The sequence below is a fragment of the Rhinolophus sinicus genome, linkage group LG10, assembly GCF_036562045.2.
Source record: "Rhinolophus sinicus isolate RSC01 linkage group LG10, ASM3656204v1, whole genome shotgun sequence".
Classification (NCBI taxonomy): domain Eukaryota; kingdom Metazoa; phylum Chordata; class Mammalia; order Chiroptera; family Rhinolophidae; genus Rhinolophus; species Rhinolophus sinicus.
In genome coordinates, this window is record NC_133759.1 from 75,019,597 (window position 1) to 75,039,415 (window position 19,819).

Here is a 19,819-nt window from a genome sequence, read left to right on the forward strand (position 1 = left end):
TTATGCTCTTAAAAATTACTGAGGACCCCAAAAACCCTTTGTTTATGTGAGTTTTATCTATCAATATTTTCCTGTATTAGAAATTAAAACCAAGAAATTTAAAAATATTTATTAATTCATTTAAACATAACAATATACCCACTACAAGTAAACATAAGTAACATATTTTTACGGAAAAAAACTTGGGAGAGATGTAGGGGTGGAAGGAAAAATGCAAATGACTTTTATATTTTACTATATGTACATACATATAAATTTAATCTTTTCAAATGAGAAGGTATTAAACAGTTAAATTTTTAATAAGAGTTAATCAGGATCAGAAGGTTGTGCAGTCTAGTATGGAAGAACATATTTCTAGTTCTTTTTCTTTATTCCTCTTGTTCTCCGCCTCCTCCCCAAGAGGTTCTAGAGCTCACTGCTCACAGCTACCAAAGTTGCAATGCAACCAAGTCTGTGATATCCCCAGAAGTGCTTTATCACAGTTACCAGTATGTCCACTCTTCCATGAAACAGGCCTCAAGTAGGTTTTCAGAAGAAGAAATCTGATGGAAACCACAATTTTGGGGATACTAATTGTTTTACAGTTGCCCCCATCACCAAAGTCGCTGTGAAAGAGAGCACCTGGTAATTCCAAATACCCTCTAACTAAAAATGTAAAGAGAGAGCATGGTATAGGAAAAAGAACAAGGGCTTAAAAACTAAATAGACTGAATGTAAATCCTGGCTCCTTGGGCAAGTTACTTGACTTCTCTAACCCTTATCTGTTTAATGGGAAGAAAAACCCTACCTACAGTGTTTCCCCGAAAATAAGATCTAGCTGGACAATCAGCTTTAGTGCATCTTTTGGAGCAAAAATTAATATAAGACCTGGTCTTCTTTTACTATAATATAAGACTAGGTCTTATATTAAGTTTTGCTCCAAAAGATGCATTAGAGCTGACTGTCGGGCTAGGTCTTACTTTTGGGGAAACATGGTAATGGGTAGGTTGTATGGAACACTTAAGGGGTGTGTGTGTGTCTCATTATATACCTACATATAAATAAATATATAAAATGCTCAATACAGTGTCTAGAACTAACATCCTTACTGATTGGCAGCTATAAATAGTGTTAGAAAAATGTTAAAGTAGGGGGCTAACATAATTGAATGCCTATTTGGGAGTCAGGAACTTTACTAGATATTTCCATTTATATTATTTCACTTAAACACTCACTGAAAATATTGGTATTTTCAGTGTTGATGTTCTTGGCCACATCTTAATAACTTTACTACTTACTGGTCACCAACAAAACGTGAGGCCTTTAAAGTATATTTTCTATTAATACTCGGTATGGTAGATATTAAACCCAATTTTACTGATGAGAAACCTGAAGCCCAGAGAAGTTTTCTTCACCAAGGTTACAACAGCTAGTAAGTATGTTCTAGAACATACTTCGAGTCAAAATCCCACTGGCCTGATGTATTCACTACTGCAACCACTATTTTCTCTGTTAACGAAAGTATCTGAGTACTGTATGTACCAAGCACTAGGGGACAGAAGTGAATAGAACAGACACAGTTCTTTTCCTCATGGAACTAACAATCTAACAGGGGAAAGAGTCATTTAACAAATAACTAGACAAATACATATAACGAAATATATAATGTCAGACAAGTTCATGAACTCATCCTAGAACAGGTGCTACGTACCTCATTGCTGAGTATCACTACGGTCACCTTCGAAGTACTCCCCTTTGGAAGCTATGCACCAATGCCAGCGCCTAGTGTACCCTTCAAAGCAATTTTGAAGCTCTTTTTCTGGAATGGCCATCAGAGCTGTCATCGTATCACCCTTGATGTGTTGAATGTCATCAAAATGCATTCCTTTCAGTATTTCCTTTATCTTTAAGTAAAGAATCATTGGGGGCCAGGTCAGGTGAGGAGGGAGGGTGTTCCAATACACTTATTTGTTTACTGTTTAAAACTCCCTCACAGACAGTGCTGTGTGAGCTGGTGCATTGTCGTGATGCAAGAGCCATGAATTGTTGGCGAAAAGTTGAGGTCGTCTAACTTTTTCACACAGCCTTTTCAGCACCTCCAAATAGTAAACCTGGTTAACTGTCCAGTTGGTACAAATTCATAGTGAATAATCCCTCTAATATCAAAAAAGGTTAGCAACATCGTAGTAACCAGTTCACGAACTTAATTGTCGGAGCTCATATATTTCAAATATGATTAAGGATAGCCACTCAGCTAATTCATAGGCACTTACTATCTGGTCAGGTACTGTTCTGTATATATTGTACTCTTTTATTCCTAACAACAACTGTATGAGGTAGGTATTATTCCCATTTTACAGATGAGAGGTTAAGAAACAACAATGTTTAAGTGAATTGCCCAAGAGAGGACTTAATTTAGTCTAGGCAGATCAAGGAGGTGACATTTAAGCTTGGATTACAAAAAAAGCACAGGAGTTGAGGTGAAAGAGGGAGAGGGAGAAAGACATTCCAGGCCGAAGAAACGATGCATGTCCAATCTCTGAAACAAGAAGCAATATACTAGAGGGAGGAAAGAAATATATAAGGTCTGACAATTATGTTCACAAACTTACCACCGTGTGCTTACATTGGCAGCAATGCACAAACAGCTCGGTAAGGCTGTGTTCGTATTACACGTGGGGGTGTCTTGCTGAGTGGCATTCATTATTGTTGTGTGTTTTTGTGTGCAGTCACGAGAATGAACTTGAATTAGAGCAACGAACAAACTTGGCAAGAGTGGAAGAGAAATGAGGGACATGTTAGTCCACGTTTATGGGGATAATGCCATGAAGAAAATGGCAGTATACAAACGGATTAAACGTTTTTCTGAGGGGAGAGAATGTGTCACTGATGAAGAGTGATCAGGGCGGCCAGTAACGAGCAACACTGACAAAAATATTGCAAAAATTCGTCGAATTGTGTGTCAAAATCATCAGCTAACTGTGAGAAGCATAAGACCAAGTAAACATCGATAGAGAAACAGTTAGGAAAATCTTAACTGAAAATCGTGGCATGAGACAGGCGTGTGCAAAAATGGTCCCAAAGGAGCTGTTCCATCATGACAATGCACCAGCTCACAGGGCACTGTCTGTGAGGGAGTTTTTAGCCAGTAAACAAATAACTGTATTGGAACACCCTCCCTACTCACCTGACCTGGCCCCCAATGACTTCTTTCTTTACCCGAAGATAAAGGAAATATTGAAAAAAAGATATTTTGATGACATTCAGGACATCAAGGGTAATACGACGAGAGCTCTGATGGCCATTCCAGAAAGAGTTCCAAAATTTCTTTGAAGGGTGAACTAGGTGCTGGTCAGTGCATAGCTTCCCAAGGGGAGTACTTCGAAGGTGACCATAGTGATATTCAGCAAAGACGTATGCAGCATTTTTTCTAGGAGTTCGCGAACTTAACTGTCATACCTCATATAAGCATAATAATACTTTTCATTCTCTCTTACAGGAAAGGTAAGTAATTCAGTTCTGCCCTTACTTTATTTTCCATTAATGTCCTGGAGAAACTGTCCATCTATTTTTACAAATCTTCCTCATTCTTTTTTTTTAAAGTACAGTTGCATAATACTCTAGTGTGTAAATACACTGTTCCTTATTTAACCAGTCACTTGTCAATGACATTGCAGGTGGAACAACTGGGTCAAAACATAAATATATATAAGTTTAAAAGGTATTGCCAATTACCCTCCATGGAAATTTACATTTCGCTCACTTTAACAGTAAAGTCTTGCTTGTCATTCTAAGTTTGGGTTATTGCCACTCTAAAAGAACTAAAATCACAGGAGAGTTTTAATTTTCATTTCCTTTATTATGAATGAGAGTAACAATCTTTTTAAATATGTAATGGTCATTTATATGTGTACTCTCTGCTCTTGTCCTTCACCCAATTTTCTACTAAGTGGTTTTCCTGTCTTGATTTCTAGGAACTAGAAAGATGTGTCACTTAGTTTTAGGTTGTAAATTGTTTTCCCAGGGTATAATTTGCCTTTGAACTTGCCTTATGGTGGTATTTTCTTTTTTGTTTATTTTTGCTTTATTTTGTTTACCACCCAATTTTTTTTTTAATTTGGTTGTCAAATTTATCAGTCTTTTACTTTATGGCCTCTGGGTTTTAATTTGTAGCTAGAACTTCTCAACTACACAGATATATGTGTGTGTATGTATGTATATACATATATATATATATATATATATATATGAAGTCACTCTTACTTTTTATGTAATGGTATAGTTTTATTTTTTACATTTAAATGTTTGACACTTGAGCTATGAATCCAAATTTGTATTTCTTCTAAAAAGCCATCTAATTGTCTCGATACACCATTTATTAATCTTTACCTTATTGATTTAAAATGACGCCTTTATCAAATACTAAATTCCTGCATGTACTTGGATCTATTTCTGATCCTGTATTTCGGTCTATTGGTCTGTCTATTTTTGTGACAATAACATACTGTTTTAATGATGGAGACTTTACTGTATATTTTCAAATTTGGTAAGGCTAGGTCATCCCTACTGCCCTTCTTTTTTTTTTTCCAAACATTATTGCAAATTTCTTTTCATTTGAACTTTAGCATATGCTATCTGGTTCCAGACACTACACCCCACCAAATAAATAAATGCAGTTGGCATTTTTGAGATACCGGTAGCAACATTTTACAAAATAATTTAAAAAGAATGTAAAATTTTATGACAAGTATTATCCAAGAATATATTTTGCCTTTCCATTTGCTCAAGTAAGATCTTATGTACTTCAGGAGACTTTTAAAAGTTCTAAACATATAGGTTATGTTAAGTTTCTGCACATGTACTTTTAAAAACTGTTATTTTAAATGGAGTCTTGGCTTCCTTTATATCTTCTAACTGGAAGCTATTTGTATATGTTGAGCTTATTGATTTGTGTATATTAACTTTTATACAGCTCCAATTACCTAATCAAATCTTATGTTCCAAATCTCATATCAGAATTAAGCCTCAACTATTAATATTTGTACAATACTTCAGAGTGAACAAACCCTCACACACTGTAAGTTGCATTCACCTTTCCAAAGTTATGTGATTTTTCTGATGTATAACTTCACTGGGAACTCATGAAATAGCATTGCGTTATCATTAAAACATAAACAACGTCTAGAATAATGATAGTATCATGTGATCAAACCACACTGGATCCATTTGGCTACATCAATGTTCAAAGAAACCACATCTCAATAATTTTTACATTTCAGCTGTAAGATAATAAGGTCTGAGGATCGAATGTAAAAAAATAATAATTTTTTACAAACAAGTTAAGTTCTTTTATTAAAATCATTGCATGTATTCAATTTAATCAGGTTTTAAAGTTCAACAGTCATTTTTCATAGAATATAACAGAGTTACAAAATATATGTTCTGAGAAAGCTATACATTAATAAATTTTATTTCATTATTATGAGACAATATTTAGGTATGCAAAGTAATTTCTAAAATAAAGCATTTATGTAATTCACTAATCATAGAATTTAAAATGTAATAAAGTATACAGCTCCCTCATTTCCTCCTAAACTCATTAAATGTACTCTAGATACACAGTATTTGCTTTGTGTGGAAATACAGAAATGTTCTGCTTATTGTACAAGGTGATGTCATGTTCTTCACACAGAATTCCTTGGTTCGACTGAATCCAGAAATGAATCAGTATTCCATTGTGAAACACTGCCTTCCCTCCCATCCCACTCAATAAAGTAAATTATGATCATCTATCATCTTTACAAAGAAAATTGCCATGTGTCTTATTTAAAGGGACCTCAATAAGTATTTTTACAATGGCTATATCTTAATGCTGATGTAGCTTCAAAGTAAATAAATTTCATTAATCTGATTTTGATCCAACTAATTACACTCGAACTTATTTAGTAAGCCCAAGTATTAGTATCTTTTACTTTTACTTGACAGCTTTCAAATGAAATGTTTTTCAAATATAATCCTAAAATTCAGAATCAGGCTGGTATTAAATTGCCTAAGAAACTTATAGATATTTCCAAATTAGAAAATGCTAATTTCTTTTTGGTAAAGGGAGCAGAGTAAAGCAATTTGGTAGAACTCACATTCTAAAGCTTGGCTCTCCATTTATAATTCATGGTATTATTTTCTCAATGTTAAGACAGAAATTTTCCTCAATAAATCTTTTGGTAAATTATATGGCTAAATTAGTATTTATAATCCTTATTCTCTCATGTAGATTGTTTTAAACTAAGAAAAAGAAAGGGCATGAGAAGTGACTTCAACATTTGTCATATCTAAATTGAATGCTGCTGTGCAAAGACAAGGCTGAATGATTTACCTTCAGTCAGCAAACTGCTAACGCCTAAACTATCTCAACATTATGTAGGGATCCAAAATTTTGTGTAAGTTTAAAATTATCATTTATTTCACACAGTCCTTTTTTGCCTTTACAGAATCCACATGATTTCATGTTCCAATCGGACAGGTACAGAAAAGTGAATGAAAAAAAAATCATGTCAAGATCAAACAGCTTGCAATTGAGGGAAACAATGGGCATTTTGTGGTGTTCTGTATGTAGTGTTTAAAAGGAACATATGAAATCTTCATGAAAGTATTTTCAGTATTTTGACAATAAACTTCGTAACTGTAATTACAATTGATCAAAATATGTCTTGAATACTTAATACATGGGAGACAGTGTGCAGTTTAGGAAACAAAGGTGAATAACAGAGAACTGTTTTACCTTTTTTTTTCCTAGTCTAATAGCAAATATACATATAACTATAGCTATAATATAGAAGTCTATGAGACTATTTGCAAAGGATTATGAGAATTCTAATGGAAGAGAAAAGGAATATACCTAGAGGAATCAAAAAGGATTCATAAAGTTCTGATAAAATGAACCTTGAAAGAGGATAAATCTTCATTTAGGGAGATGGCATGTAGGGAGGACGGACATATACAAGTGAGACTGGAGGTATTCAAAACTGTGATTTCCAGTCACTGATGAGTCTTGAGAAAAGTTTAAAAAAGAAGAAGTAGACTTACAGGAAAATTTCAGAGAGTTGAGGAATGAGTGGTTGGTATGAGATTAGAGCCAGTAGACAGATTACTATTGAGACACAGAGAGACAGAGGCGACGAAGAGAAACACAGGAGAATAAGAGGTACGTAGAAAGAAGAATCTGAGAAGTGAAACTGAGGAGAGCCTGTCAGAGTGAGACACCAACAGACACTGAGAGGAAGACTGAGAGGAACACAAACAGAAGAACACATACCTGAAGGAGAAAGTAGAAGGATCATTATTTTGTTGGTGTTCAGAGGAAGAGTCTTTCTGAATGTTTGCAGGCAAAGAAAAAAGCTAATTGAGAGGAAAGGAAGACAGCAGCAGAAAAGAAGGCCAGTGAGACAAACGAAGCACCATCCTACAGAAGGTGAGCAAAAAGGGTTCAAGAAACAGCATGAGGCCAGACTAACAAGGCTGTTTAAGATAAAAAGGAAGAACGCTGAAGAAACACACAATGAACAGCATTAAGATAACTAGTAAGGGAGAGGTAATATGCTGCAATTCATTGGAACACTACCAAGTACAAAGAAAAACCTCAATAAACATTTGCTAAAAAAATAATCAAAAGAGTACTGATTAATCAATTTATGTCAACTTATCAGCCTCAGCCTAATTCTGATGAGCTATCAGCAGTATAAATAAAAAGAAGACATGCTTAGCACTTCTGAATTACCTTAGATTTCAACTGTCCGCTTGACCATCTACGATTCTATGACTCTTTGGCATCTCACCACTCAGCTATTCAAACCAAAATGCTAGGTTCACCAAAACACTTTCTTCTCCCTCATCACCCACATCTAACCGTTCTCCACATAGCAGCCCCAAGTGATTTTTTCCACTATATTTTTAAAATTGAGATGTAATTGACAACATTAGTTTCAGGTGTACAACATAATGATTCATTATTTGTATATATTGGGAAACGATCTCCACAATAAGTGCAGTTAACATTCACCACTATGTATAATTACAAAATTTTTTTCTGATGAGAACTTTTAAGATCTACTCTTTTAGCAACTTTCAAATACGTAATAAGTAATTATCCATGATTTATTTCATAACTGGAAGTTTGTACCTTTTGACCCACTTCACCCATTTCGCCAACCTTCCACCCTCACCTCTGGCAGTAACTACCTGTCTGTTCTTTGTTATCTATGGATTCAGTTCTTTTTAAATTCCACATATAAGTGAGACCATACATACACATTTGTCTTTCTCACTTATTTCATTTATCATAATGCCCTCCAGGTCCATCTATGCTGTTGTAAATAGCAAGATTTCATTCTATTTTACGACTGAATAATATTCCATCGTATATATGTACCACTTCTTTATCTAATCATCTATCGATAGACACTTAGGCTGTTTCCATGTCTTGGCTGTTGTAAATAATGCTGCAATGAACATAGGGTTCATGTACCTTTTAAAGTTAGTGTTTTTACTTTCTTTGGATAAATATCCCAAAGTGAAAATGCTGGATCATATGGTAGTTCTATTTTTTTAATTTTCTGAGGAACCTCCATAGTGATTTCAATAGTGGCTGCATCAATTTACATTCCCACAAACTGTACACAAGGGTTTTCTTTTCTTCACATCCTCACCAACACTTGTCTTTTTGCTAATAGCCATTCTAAAAGTATGAAGTGATTTCTCATTGTGGTTTTGATTTGCATTTCCTTGATGGTCAGTGATATTGGGCGTCTTTTCCCATGTAACCTTTGGCCATCTATATGTCTTCTTTGGAAACATGTCTATTCAGATCCTCTGCCCATTTTTTAAATTGGATTGTTTGGGGGTTTTGCTATTGAGTTGTATGAGGTCTTTATGTATTTTGGATATTAACCTCTTGTCAGATATAAAACTTGCAAATATTTTCTCCCAACCGGTAGGGTTCCTTTTCATTTTGTTGATGGTTTCCTTTGCTGTGCAGAAGCTTTGTGTTTTGATGTAGTTCCACTTGTTGGTTTTTGCTTTTGTTGCCTTTACTTTTGGTATCAAATCCAAAAACTCACTGCCAAAACTGATGTCAAAGAACTTGCTGCCTATGTTTTCTTCTAGGAGTTTTATGTTTTCAGGTCTTACATTTAAGTCTTTAATCCACTGTGACTTAGTTTTGCATATGGTGTAAGGTAATCGTCTGATTTCATTCTTTTACATGTGGGCTGTCCAGGTGAACTAATATCATTTATCAAAAAAGACTATCCTTTCCCCATTGCATATTCTTGGTTCCTTTGTCATAAACTAATTGATTGAATCTGTGTGAGTCTATTTCTGGGCTCTGTACCAAAGTGATTTTTGTGAAATGTAAACCAAACCCCTTTAATGGCTGCCCTCTGCATTTAGGATATAATCTAAATTTCTAACCTGGAGACCTATGAGGGCCTAAATACATTGGCTCCTGCTCCATCTCTCTCCAGCTTCTTCTCTAGCTACTTTACATACTAATTACTATCAGACTTGCCTTCTTTTAGTTCCTTCAATTCACCAAGCTCCTAAGTCACTTTGTGCTACATTTTCTGGTCCTACTACCAGGAAACCCACCCCCCATTCCATGCTTTCAGTTTCTGAAGATCTCAGCTTGAATTTCGCTTCCTCAGTGAGACCTCCCTCAATACCCCTATACCCAAAATGATGAATATTGGGTTCCTTCCTGTGGAATCTCATAAGCATTCTGTGTGTTTCGTTCACAATACTTAATTACAATTTGGAATTATTAATCCATGTATTTATTTGTTCAATGTCTACCTCCCCTAAAGGATGACTAATTGCAGGTGCCAAGAGGGTACAGACTGCTAAATCTCCAAGAAGCTAGTAGATACTTAGTTATTTGTACAAATAAACAATACTTTAAGAACATTTTGCAATGCTTACTTCTTATCAGATTGAAAAAAGTGTCCAGATAATGGATACGAAATCTAAACAAAGCACAATCTCCAGAAAATGGAGAAAGTGTTAATAATTACAAGGACACAGTAGACTTGGCAATCACAGTAACTCAGACGTGCACATCTGCTATTACCGGCCACTGCAGCAGACGCTGAGCTGAGGATGCAGCTGTAAATAGGACCACAGACTATGGCCAACAGATTCAACTTTTCTAAGAACATAAAATCTCAAACACAAACCCCCGAGACTCAAAAAAATAAATATTTGTTTGCTTTAATGGACAATTCTACTGATAAGAAAAAGCTTTCCCAAAGTATTGGGAATAAAATGCTAGTGAAAATTGTCAGTTTAAGGGAGGGGAGAAAACACAATTCCAAGATTGCATTTCCAGATTACAGGTCCACAGGACTGAATCTTTATGCCACAAAGTGTAATGGCAGTATCAACAGCAGGGATAACCGCAATCACCTAGGTTTTCTTGGATGACCAAGTGAATGTCCATGTACTAATGTTAAAGTAGTCATAAAATATTTCAAAATATGACATTGAAAAGTAACAAAATAGATGCTCTTGCTACCACTGTAGAGTAGGGGAAACATGATAGATTAAGGGCTGCAGATTTAACTTACTTTGCACCTTCAGACAAATAATTTCAGACAAGTAATTTCATCTCTTTAGGTCACACTTTCCACAACTGTGCGATGGGAGGTTTGGACCAGATCCTCTAAGGATCCTGATAGCTCTGGTCATATCTCTCAATACAATTACGTAAGGAAATAAAAGTCAAACTAAAATGTTCTCTAGTACTAGACTAATGACAAATAAGGCAACTGTTTTTTCCTTTAAAAATTCTCAAAATCTGGGCTCTGAATTATAAAAGCATGGCAAAGACATTTTATACTGACAAAAGTAAAATAATTGAAATTTTACTCACTTTCTTGAATTAAATATCTGACATTAAATTTCAACCCAATAAATAATGATGCTCACCGATACTGATATGTCCTCGTTTTTCCTCTTAACACTGGAGTCAAATAAGACATTTCTCCCTCGTCTTTCACAGTCTTGATACACAATCAGTCGAATCTGGCTTGGATCAAACTCTGGCAAAGGCCAACTTTAAAGAAAAATAAAGATCTATTAGAGTTATTTTAATAAATATTCCACATAAATTCCTAGAAATAAAATCTGTATAACAAAACCGAAAGTTTTATTATTGCTAAAAAATATAGAGATCTTTTTATAAAACACAACTATTTAAAGCTGAAAACATACAGCTATGACATTTTAGATTAAAAAATAAAAGTTGTGGCAAGCATCACTCAGTGTACATAAAATATAGTCATCCCATATTAGTCTAAAAATAGCTAACTTAAAAATTAAATAAATTTAATATTGGGAAAATACATATTGATTTCATGTCATGGACCCAGATGGCATAAGGTTAAGCCACATTTTTAAATAGCTTTGTTACTGTTTCTTTAATATGGATATGTAAAAACAGAAAGTTTTCAGTTTAAATTTCAGTTTAAATAAGTAGCTAAGTACTTATAAAACAATAACAAGTAAAAAAATGTTGACTCATAAATAGGGTGGAAATGCTAACATATAGCTGGTGTGAATAAACATTGGCACTGTCTCTTTAGAGACTGGCCTTTTAAATTATATACTACATAGACAAAATCTAGTAAAATTGAAGTTGACTCCAGCAATTCCATTCTAGAAAAGTTTACCACTATACGGTAAATGTTTATAGCAGCACTTTTCATAACAGTTGAAACTCGGAACAATTTAAACGCTCATCAATAGTCGAATGAGTAAATACATTATAGTATATTCAGACTACGAAATACTACACAACAAACACAGTAAACAAACATCAGCTATAGAAAAAAACATGGATGGACTCTAAGCAAAAGAAATCAGACAATGACACACACACACACACACACACACACACACACACACAAAGAAATAGTTCTGTATTTTTCCATTTATACAAAGGTTTAAATCAGGTAAAGTTTTATCTAGAGATGCATAGTTAGTTTTTAAAACTATAAGGAAAACGAAGTGGTGGTTTCAAAGTTAGGGGAGTGGTTATCCCTGGGAGTGAGGTGGTTGTGGGGTGGGAGCATGACCAGGAAGGGAGCACTACTATGTTCTATATTTTGACTGGATAGCACTTAATGGATATTTACTTTACAGTACAAAAAAAAAAAAAAAAAGCTACCACATTTGTTTTATGTACTTTTATTATGCATTTATTTCATAATTTAAAAGGTTGATGGAGTGAGACAGGGAGGAAAGGGAAAGAGAAATCAGTAAGCCCTGGGGTGTAGATAATGGGCTGGTGAACTGAACACAATACAACTGATGGGACAGTTGCTAAGAAACAGCTATGTGCCTCCCATGTGCCAAACGTTGGTTGGGGCGAGGTAATAAAGAACCTGCTCTGGAAGCAAGAGATGCAGTGGCCAAGTAAAGAAATAAATGAACATGATAATTTTAGGTAAATGACAAATGAAATAAACCAAAACAGGGAATCAAGAGACTGTGACAGAGGAGGTGGTAAGAGGCCAGTATGGGAGTAGGGGAAGTATATGCATTTTTTAAGTGCCTATGAGGACAGAATTCTGGAAAAAATGAGAAGTTGGGTTTTCCTGGATGTGAGGTCCTCCAAGAGACCTTGAATTAGCAGTGACCCCCATTTCATTCATGCAAACCCCTTTGGTCTCCAAGACACCAAAAAAAATAACATCCAAATTCCTTTGCTTAGATGTGAAGATGTCCACAATGGGCCCTGCCCGGCCTTTCCCGACGCCTCGGTGTTACCCATGCCACCATCATGCTGACCTTGGAGGCACAGGACATACCAGCCCACTTCAGAGTTCCTACCTCGGTACAGCCACTTCTTCTTCCTGAAATATCCCCAACCACATTGGCAAATGCCTATTCATTCTTAAAGATCTAGCTCAAATGTCACTTCCTCGGAAGCCTTTACTACCTAATTCCTCCAGTAGACTTAGGGCTGACTTCTGAGATTACACTTACTTTAGATTATAACGCTAATAGTATTTTCCACATTGTACTGGAAGTTATCTGTTTACATGCCTCTTTCTTCCACTAGACAGAAACCTCCCTGAGGGATTCATCTCTGAATCCCTAATCCCAAGCACATTAAATGAGTAAAACTACATACCCTTAAATAAAGGTAACACTACAGACACTAAGTATTTTATGAGTACATAAACTGAACTATAATATTCCACAATATGAAAAAATAAAACAAGCTTTCTTTAAAAAGTTAAAGACATATCTATCAACTGATGAATGAATAAGCAAAACGTGGTATATATCCATACAATGGAATATTATTTAGCTATTTAAAGGATACAGGCTCCAACATGGATGAACCTTGAAAACATTATGCCTAAGTAAAGAAGCCAGTCACAAAAAGCTACATACTGTGTGATCCCATTAATATGACCTGTCCAGAATAGCCAAATCCATTGTGATGCAGAGTATATTAGTGGTTGTCCAGGAAGGGTGGGGGTGGGGGAGAAAGGAGATGAACTGCAATTTGTAGTTTCTTTTCTTTATAGGGTGACGAAATGTTCTGGAATGAGAAAGTGATGATGGTTGCACAACTCTGTGACTATACTAAAAAAACCCATTGAATTGTACACACTTTAAAAGGATGAATTTTATAGTATGTGAAATATATCTCAACAATAATAAAAAAAGTTAGAATGCTTTTCTCCTGAACTTAGTTAAGCATTTACAAAGTATACTTGTTAATTCAAAATAAGACTGTGTAAAATCTAAAATTATAAAGCTTTTAGAAAGAAACATAGAAGAATATCTATGCAACCTTAGGGTATACAAAGATTTCTTAAGACACAAAAATTACTAAGCATAAAAGAAAAAATTGAAAAATTGGACTTTATCAAAATTTAAAGCCTACACATCAACAGTGTTTTGTTTTTTTGTTTTTGGTTTTAAGAGGCCAGCCAAAAACTGGAAGAATATTTGCAATGTATATAACTAACCCACTGAATTGTACACAGCCTTGTAAACAGCCTACAAAGAACTACAAAGCAGTAAGATAAACAATCCAGTTTTTAAATGGGCAAAAGACTTGGGCATTTCACATAAGGAGATACGTGAGTGATGAATGAACAAAGCACATGGAAAAGATGCTAATAGTATTAATCATCAGGAAAATGCAAATTATAACCCCTCTACAACCATAAAACGGCTAAAATTAAAAAGACCAATAATACCAGTTGTTGGTAAGAATATAAAGCACTTGGAATTCTCATACACTGTTGGTAGGAGTATAAAACAGTACACAGTTTGGGAAAATTATTTGGTAGCTATGAGCCAGCACTTTTTCTCTTAGGTACATATCCAATAGAAATGAAAATACATGTCCACAAAGACTTTCACAGAAATGTTCTTTGCAGCTTTATTCATAATAGCAAAAAACTGGGAACACCTCAAAAGACCACCAATGGGAGGATGGATAAACGAACTATGATATACTCTTTCACTGAAATACTACACAGAAATAACAAGCAATGAACTACTGATCACACAGAAACAAAGATGAACTCAAACACCGTGGAGTGAAAAACTCCGGACAAAAAAGAATACATATTGGTAATTCCATTTACATGAGAAATCAAAACAGTGGTTGGCCAGGGGTGGGGTGTGAGGTGAATGGTTTAGAAAGATACATGAAGGAACTTTCTGGAGTGATTGAAATGTTCTACATCTTTACTGGGGTTGTAGTTAAACAGGTGTATACAGTTTTCAAAATTAATCAAATTATACACTTAAAAATGTCTGCATTTTACGTAAATTGTACCTCAATTTTTAAAAAGGACAGGATTGTAGGAAGAAAAAATAACACTACATATAACTAAACTATGTATTTACATTATAGACATCTCATTAAAACAGAGATTAATTAAACATTTACCATTCTCAAAGCACAATGCCAGGTGCTGGGAGTATATCTGTTGACACATTCTTTATCCACGTATTCATTCACTGATTAAAAGCATTTAAGCATGAAAAGAAAAATATGACTATACCATGAGAAGACTTCTATCTATAGAACCAGCTACTATTCCAAATGCATTATGTAGGTTAATTCATTTAATCTTCATAACATTAATTCATTTGATCTTCTCAACAACTCTATTCCTATTTACAGGTGAGAAAACTAAGGCATAGAGAGATTAAGTAATGGGTCCAAAATAAAATAACTATCTAGCAAATGGCAAAGCTGGGTTTAGATTCCAGAAGGTGTATCTTTGGAGACCATGATTTTAAACATTATTCTATGTTTCTGATTAAGGAGGAAGTGTTATTTAAAACTTATCAGCTTCATGAGGGGAAGAAGGGCACTGTGTTCCCTGAAAGAAGAAAACAGCATGTGCTATAATTCTTAGTGACTCCAGCTCAGGACTGTGCAGCTACAAACACAGCTACAAAGGCAGGCTGAGGCCAGGTCATCCGTCACTCAGACCCATTTCACACAAACACATAAGAACCTCATCGCTCAAGAAATGAGTAAGCTGGGGTGTTTAACAATAGACGACAAGATCATTTGTGCATTTTAGAAAACCACATTGACAGAAATTTGGAGAACTGACTAGAGAGGGAGGTCTGGAGGTAATAATAATGTTATATAACCTGAATCAAGGAACAGCACTGAAGGCACAAAGAAAGGGACAGAGCTGGGAGACTGGATGTGGGGGATGAGGGAAGATGATGGCTGAGTCTCAGGTTTTGGATTTGATTAAAACAGGTATCATTAATCAAGGTAGAGAACACAGAGGGGAAAGCAAGTTTGAGATAAGGATGTTAGCAGAATGAGTTCAAGAGACCTGTGAGAAAGCTGCAGAAAGATGTCCAACAGAACGGCGAAAAAATGGTCTAGACCTCAGGAGGCGGCTGAGACTAGAGTCCTACACACAGGAGTTAGGGACACCATTGAAATCATTCAGGGAGAGCACAGCAATAGAAAAGAGAAAGGAAAGTGAAGGATCAATAAACTAGAATTTTGGGAAGACACAGCAATATTTTAAGGACAGAGAGAAGAGAAGCAGAGGGAAGAGAAGCTAGGGAAGATCAGTCAAGATAGGCCACCTGAGACAAAGGAGGAAACCCACGGTAAAATGTTGTTTCAAAAGTCAAGGAAGATGAAGATGAAGAAAGGCATGGTGCACAGTACGAAGGCTGCAGAAAGGCCAACATTTATAAAGACTACAAGTATCCGTGGGATTTAGTAATTTGGTGGTCTTTTGTACTCTTGCAAGAACCATTTCAGTGGAGAAGTGGGGTGGACTTGGGGGCAGTCACAAAGCAATAGCAATGGATTGAAGGAAAAGAGCTGAGAAAGTAAGGATAGTAAGTATATGCTATTTGGAAAGGTTTCCCTGTGAAAGGGGAAGATACAGGAATGACATATAATTAACTGACCACCCAAACCTCAAAGTTTTAAAAGTAAAAGGGGGCTCTAAACACACAGGTATAAGTAAACTGAGATTATCTTGGGCAACCAAGATCTATTGTTACCCCAGACCCCAGACAGGCAGAAAAAGAGGTGAGGCTACAAGCGGCTTTTTCTTAAAGGGAAGTTGTGTGTGTGTGTGTGTGTGTGGCATACGTATGCATATGTACACACATATATAACATATAATATTCTTTTTCTTAAAGGAAAAAGATCTATCTATCTACCTGTCTATCTATAAAAGGAAGAAGGCTCAATCCCTAGAGAAGCTTAGACTTTGGGACATGCCTGAATAAGGTAAGAATAGAGATGGAAATTACACAACCTTATATTTAAATGGAAATCTTGTGTGAAGTTGTTTTGGTCTCACAAAGAAACTCCTACAGTTATTGCTGCTCAAAAACAAAGCTGGTCCAAGTTATCTGGGACGACATCTGTGCTGCTGCAGAGTACGTCCGTGAAACGGACAGGGTTTTTTTAAAGCCTTGATTCCCTTTACCTTTACCTTCTAATGGAAAGAAGTTGTGAATTCTGAAAATTATAGGTATGAAATTAAGTAAATAGATTTGTTACCAAAACGTTGCCTGGCAGATTAATTCTATTTCAATACACTAGGAGAACACTGTATTAAACAACAACAAACAATAACTTCAAAGTGACTCCTTCAATTTTAATAATTTTAAATGGTATAGTCACCTTAAATTTATTTATTTTTCAAATGAAAGAAGTGAAAAAGAAGCAAAAATGGCCCCTAAAATCACTATTCTGGTTAGTGCTGGCGGGTCTCCCCCCTTTCTTTCATTCTCATCTCTAATCTTCCACTGGTGTGCACTTCTGATCAACACTCAAAGGGTCTGGAATAATCCTTTATTTACTGGAACCTAAATCTTCTGATATCTAATCCATCATAATTTCCACTTCATCATGTGGCCTCTTTTTATCAAAATTTAACTGAAGACACAACTAAGCCAAATTATTAACAGTGGTAAGAACACTCATCACCACTCACAAAAATTATCTACATACTATAGCAAAACTTTTCTCAGTATTAAGCTATTATAGTCAGCATATTAATTTAAATATTAGTAAGAAAACTACTCAGTGATGAACCACAAACTATTTTAAGATTTTACACAGATGTTATTTATAGTTTATGTCAGCTTACCTGTTCTGCATGTTTTTTATCTGACACCTTCAAAGAATGCTAATAGAAGATAAACACGCCGGACTAGACACCTTTACACACTGACACTGCACCTCAGAAGACCGCATGAATTCCTATAACAATGTTACTCACTACCAAGTTAGGTCTAAATCATGCATTCTTGATGAGAACAAGGTGTCGTCCAAGGAGGCAAATTTGGGTCTTGGGGCAGGGGGTGAAAGCAGAGAAGGAAGGAAACAAAAAAATTTTTAGATATGATAATAGGTGTGGGCCTCCAAAGGGCCACAATACATAAGTAAATGCACAGTAGTATCAGAATTTCATTGAGGGGAGAGAGGAGAGAGATTAAGGAGGAAAAAATGCCTAAGAAAGGCTCCTTAGGGAGACAATCATATAAAAACATGTTTGAGGAACACCAAGCTAAACACTAGTCTGTATCTCAACACGTTAGCAATTGTCATGCTTAAAGAAAATTCCTACAAAATGCACTTTTTTTTCCCTAGAAAATTCACTTTTATTTGACCAACTCTTCTGCCTCATCAATCATCTTAAAATGGAATTTCATGCACTTGTAGATAAATACCAACTGGTCTTTTCTCTTCCTCTACTTCTACTTCCAACTGATCATTCATACATTTTCTCGTTTACTTAGCATTAAAGGGTCTGGAATAATCTGACTGTACAGTGTATTTATCACACCTGATGATTTTAAGTTTACTCATTCAATAATTATTTGTACAGTGCCTACTATGTACCTGGTACTATATTAGTTGTCCTTTCCTGAGCCTTATCCATCACTGCTGCCTCACTAAAATGAAAACATGCACGAGGAAACAGACTAGCTCTGAGAAACCATTAACATCCAGAGCTCTTGCAAGAAATGGAGAGAGGGGGAAGCCAAATTTTAAAAGCTATGCATATAGAATTAGAGAAAGAGCCCCTAAAACATTTGGAGTTTGGCAAAGGATGAATCACTGAGGAACAGAGAGAAGGATGAGTGAGGAAGGGACAGAGAGAGGGAGGAAGGGACAGAAGGAGAGAGGGGGACTAAATTAAATTAGGCTATAAGAGACAAGCCAAAAATCTTTCCCAAAGTATCACCAACATGCTAAGAACTGGTCACCATCAGAACCCCAAAACATCATAGCCAAAAGGACCATATTCAATTGGAGAAATATTTTCTGTATATGGGGAAAGTGATTCAAGTTTTTAAAACATCTGTAGAAAGATTTTGCCTCAGAGAAATCTGCTGCTAATAGCCAATGTTTCAATACGCCTCCTGAAAGCAAAGTATACAAGCCTTGCAATGTTTTTTTTACTTTACATAACATTTTAATTTTTGGCCCAACAATGCAGAAATAACATTCACCATCTCCTCTGTAAAACATACTGACCATCGGGGCGGGCCTGGTGGCTCAGGCAGTTGGAGCTCCATGCTCCTAACTCTGAAGGCTGCCGGTTCAATTCCCACATGGGCCAGTGGGCTCTCAACCACAAGGTTGCCAGTTTAATTCCTCGAGTCCCGCAAGGGATGGTGGGCAGCGCCCCCTGCAACTAAGATTGAACACGGCACCTTGAGCTGAGCTGCCGCTGAGCTCCCGGATGGCTCAGTTGGTTGGAGCTTGTCCTCTCAACCACAAGGTTGCCAGTTCGATTCCTCGACTCCTGCAAGGGATGGTGGGCTGTGCCCCCTGCAACTAGTAATGGCAACTGGACCTGGAGCTGAGCTGCGCCCTGCACAACTAAGACTGAAAGGACAACAACTTGAAACTGAACAACACCATCCACAACTAAGATTGAAAGGACAGCAACTTGAAAAAAAAAAAAAAAAAAAGTCCTGGAAGTACACACTGTTCCCCAATAAAGTCCTGTTCCCCTTCCCCAATAAAATCTTTAAAAATAAAAATAAAAAGCCATCAAAGGACCAGCAAGTGAATGTATATTTATATGTTGTAAGCTAAAAATTTAAATGTTACATGTACAGTTTTGAAAATTCCTCACTTCAACTGACTTTGTTCATTAATCTGGAAGTTCCAATTGTATCAGATAAGAGATCTTTTTTTCCTTTTGATGTATTTCCTGTGTATTTTTAAAAATGATAATCGTGACAATATGATCTATATCAGCAATTTCCAAACATTTCTAGTAAATACTTAGTATCCAGT

At 35.8% G+C, this 19,819-nt stretch overlaps 1 protein-coding gene across 2 annotated transcripts in view; it reads right to left on the minus strand.

Annotated features, from left to right (window-relative positions):
• FNIP1 (folliculin interacting protein 1) overlaps positions 1-19,819 on the minus strand; it is a 117,106-nt gene that overhangs the window by 63,342 nt on the left and 33,945 nt on the right. For both annotated transcript variants that reach the window (XM_019756042.2, XM_019756043.2), the window contains exon 2: positions 10,957-11,083. In XM_019756042.2, coding sequence (XP_019611601.1) covers positions 10,957-11,083 — 127 coding nt within the window. The remainder of the gene's footprint in view (positions 1-10,956; positions 11,084-19,819) is intronic.